Genomic DNA, 4,366 nt, shown 5'->3' with positions numbered 1-4,366 from the left:
GAAAGTAATGTCTTCTTGTTCTTTATCGGATTTAGAATAGTAATCGCATTAAGAGTTTTAGCATAAACTACTGCTATATATACCTTCCCTGAAGCATCCGCAAACCTTATGAAGTTTTAAAATTAATTCACCTAAAGTAGCAATCCATCTAGAAATTTTTATATTTTCAACAGTAGAAATCATTGAAACAATCGTATTCCATTCTTTTGATAATTTGATGTCTAGCTTCGTATTCCACGTCAAGTCTATAAGCCATAGTTTTTGTTTAAATAATTTCGCCATTGTTGTCGTTAGTGCCAACTATCCAAGTGGATCATAGAATTGAACCAATATAGATGGTACTTGCGTACAGCTTCTCCGTTTTCTATTTTAGTAATATAATTGTCTGCAAAGTCCGAAATTTCGCCAAAAATTTGCTTTTCGTTTGTTATTCATTTTCGTAAGTGAAATCCAAACTTTTTTAGATGCCGAATAATTTCGGTTTATATATTTATACATTCATTTATGGAGTCAGGACATGTCATCAAATCTTCCATATAGAAATCATTTTTCATTATATAATATAATTTTAAGTTATGATCTATATAATCTAGTAGAGCTCTTTTTGTTAAGAACGGTGCACAAGAAGTCCCGTAGTTTTCAGTACAAATTCTTCAATGGATTTTTCTGGATTTTCACGCCATAAGATAGTTAATATGGCTGATCTTCTTCTGTTACCAGCACCTGCCGATACATTTTTTCTATAGCAGCTGTCATAATGTATTTCCACAATCATCACTAGATTACTACCTGAAATATATCCAGCTGTAGCTTAGATCCAGTGTGCAGTCTTTCATTTAAGCTGTTTCCGTTAGCAGTTTTTGCTAAAGCATCAAATACTACCAGAAATTTTGTTGCTGAATGGCCATCTTTTATGACAGCTTGATGAGGCATACAAAATTTATTAAACATCTTTTTGGAAACTTTCTGCATGTGAAGAAAATATCTTTTAAGTCAGTTAAGTTAGTCCGAATATTAACATATTAAATGTTACATAAATTTTATTAAACATATTTAGTTATATGAAACTATTGTAAGTAATATATTAATAAAGTATATTTTTCATAACTTCAACTTGAAATATTTGAAACTAATTTACACATTAGTTTTTTAAAAATTTATTTCATTAAAAGATTTTCGAAAAGTAGTAAACAACAACAAAAATTCTTCTTTTTTTTTATTATTTTAATTATTGAATTTTTGGGTAATCATACAGCTTTTCGAGTATTGTCAAATACCCATTATCAGTGGTCCTGGAAATAGTTCTTGTATTATGAAATAGTTCTTCTATTTAGTAAATAATTTTTTGAGACTGTAAATATCACGAATCGAACTCGTTCCCTGCCAAATATAAAGCTTAGAGTCAGCGCTCCTTAACCAACTGACCTAAAGCCGTATTTGTTTTAATGTTCGCACATTTTTCTGGAGTTTTGTTAATTTCCTGCGAACAAATTCACTTGCTGTGCTTATATTAGAACGAAATTATAAACCAACTGTAGAATAATTAAATTAATTAATTATATTTTATTTTTAATTATTAGATTTTAATACTATTCCGTTTGTAGAGGCATGATTTGTTCATTCTTATGTATGGAACCTAATCTGGAAACGTAATACTGAGGAAGTCATGCTAATGTTACTCCACGAGTCGCACGGGCGAGATCAATATTTTGTGAATAATATATATGTTATAATTTTTAACTTCGTTTTTTTTTATACAATAATTTTTTATTTTGTGCTTCTATTTATATTTTATTTTTTTTGTCCAAAAGTTTTTTTTTGTTAGTTTTTGTATATCTTAATTTGAAAATATGTAATCATAATTTTTACAGACTATAGAAAATGCATATGCATATAGCAATTATTATTATTATTATTATTTATTGATATAGCAATTATAGTAAGACAATTAGAATTTAATTTATGAGCCCCTAGATGAAAATTTATCTCTCTATAATATATAACATGTATATAATATATTCTTTTGAAACAATGATAACACTCGCTTCATTTACGATTCTGATAGATATCACGCCTACCGAAATAATGCTGGAATAATTTTTAGAATTGTTTTTTTCTAGTCATTTGTTGAATCATTCACATTATCACAGATATTGTCTCTCGTACTATCTCCATCTTTAAAACCACATGACCTACTAAAATAATAAGTTTCGTCATAGCTGGAATCAATAAAATTTTCTACATTCTCAGTGCCACGAGCTGTAAAATATTAGTAAACATCGTTTTTGTACTTATAAAAAATTAATCAAATTACCTGAATGCAACCAAAGTGGCAAACACCCCGCGGGAGATATAATATTTATTCCGTTCATACACAAGATTTTAAAAAACGGGATGAGTTTTTCTTCAATTTTCCGGATTCTTCTAATATAAATAAAGAAGCAAACTTGTGTTTCAACTATTGGTCTCAAATAATATTGTTCAGAATTGTGCGTTCGATCAGGAAGGATATTACGTTTTTCATTTAATAGGATTTCATTATATATTTTCATTACTTTATTTTTTTCCATTATTAAATATAACACTAATTCCTTGGCATCATCTATAACCTTCTCTTTGTGTGAGGAAAAAAACAAATTAATTTCAGCGTGATGACGTTTAATATCTTCAATCTCGTCCGAAAGAATATCAATCTCTATATTATCAGTCGAATTATCTTGGATTGTAGAGAACTTGGACATTAAAATACCAGTTTTATTTTTCAGATCACACAGTTTTATTGCGTATTCCATGCGTAGTTTATTAAATTGATTCCATTTATCAATTAGTTTTGATAGCAACTTAAACACTATTATTTTGTGAGTATTGAATGAGTTGCCGTCGTATTCCATCTTTTTTGTTCCCAATAAGTAATATATTTCAAAAATCGTAAAGGTAAGTATATAAGTTCAGCAATGATTATGGGAATTATAATTTTTCTTGATGATTTTGAAATGACAAAACTGTATTTTTAGTTTACGAATATAAAAAAAGGATTGCTGTGTTTTGTTTATTTTTGTAATAATAACAAAAATAATATATATTCTTACTGGAGAAGTATCGAACAGCATTGAGCTACAACAACAAAAATTATTTTTATATTAAGGAGCAGTTGGTTAAAGAGCGCTGTCTCCGAGCTTCAAATTTGGCAGGGCACGAGTTCGATTCTTGATACTTGCAGTCTCTAAAAAATTACCACTGTATGGTCAGCCAAAATTTCAATTAATTAGACACTTCTATTACATTGACGTTAAAATTAAATTTAATATATTATTGTTATTATTATTAATTTATGATATGAATTATATTTCAAATCATAAGCGAAAAAATGTAGCATTTTATAAATGGAATGTCATGACCAAAACTCAAAAGTTTTGTGAATATAAAACTCTTATTCTATAACTTCATAATTTTAATTCTTAATTATATTAAAAATATTATTAAGATCTGGCATTAGCTTTCTAAAAGCCTAAGGAATTAAAATATATAAAAAAGTAAATGAAAAAAGTAAACGAAACTGATTCGGTGTAAAAATAAAGAATTTGTGAACCCAAATTAAGAATTTGTGAACGCAATATTTTAATTCCCAATAAATATCATAGCCAAAATTATCAAAAACTACTTATGAAGCTTTTCTCCGGTGATGTGTTGAGTCATTCTGACCATCATCGAGTTACTTGTACTGCTATGAATATTATTTAGATGAAATATCTGAACTAAAGTTGAACGTTGTTTTAGAATATGAGATTATAAAACTTAAATTATATAAAAAATAATAATTAATCTCTCATGTTCAAAAATATGCCATCAAATCACTGCTTCAGACTGTAAACAGCAGTCTGCTCCAGAACAATTTCTGAGCTTTCTACCATTAAATTTAAAAAGAGTTTTATCTTCAAAGTTGATTATTCCATAAAATAATAGACCTTTTCAAGTTGTTCTAAAGCACAATCTATAAAATTTTTTGACAATATATTGTAATTTAATTCAAATTTTTCAGTCAACTAATTTATACGCCTTGATATATAAATTTTAATGAAGAGCATCGATATGGAATATGGAATCATTTTTAATATGAAACAAGAAAATTCATTCAGTATTGCAACATTACGAAGATACTTTGATTCAGCTTATGTGCAATATAGCATATATAGCATATTTCATACAAATGTATCTTAAAGACTTAACTCCCGGAAGATGAGGCATACTTCTTTCTTGTGTGAGAGTAATAAAATCATCATTATTTATCCAGAAAAACTGCATTACGTGGTCAATGTAAACTTTGTTAAGGAAGTAATATATAAAGCAAAGTAATCAATTTCATTGG

General features: G+C 27.6%; 1 protein-coding gene across 1 annotated transcript; it reads right to left on the bottom strand.

Moving 5' to 3' along the window:
• Positions 1 to 1,975: 1,975 nt before the first annotated feature.
• LOC119662368 lies at positions 1,976 to 2,945 on the bottom strand. Its single transcript, XM_038071971.1, has 2 exons — positions 2,315 to 2,945; positions 1,976 to 2,259 (listed from the first exon to the last, which is right to left on the bottom strand). The coding sequence occupies exons 1-2, from the start codon at positions 2,889 to 2,891 to the stop codon at positions 2,117 to 2,119; spliced, it is 720 nt and encodes a 239-aa protein (XP_037927899.1). The 5' UTR covers positions 2,892 to 2,945; the 3' UTR covers positions 1,976 to 2,116.
• Between the last annotated feature and the right edge of the window lie 1,421 nt (positions 2,946 to 4,366).

Source organism: Teleopsis dalmanni, chromosome X (genome assembly GCF_002237135.1).
Source record: "Teleopsis dalmanni isolate 2A chromosome X, ASM223713v2, whole genome shotgun sequence".
Taxonomy (NCBI): Eukaryota; Metazoa; Arthropoda; class Insecta; order Diptera; family Diopsidae; genus Teleopsis; species Teleopsis dalmanni.
This window is presented reverse-complemented; position numbering and strand designations above follow the sequence as displayed.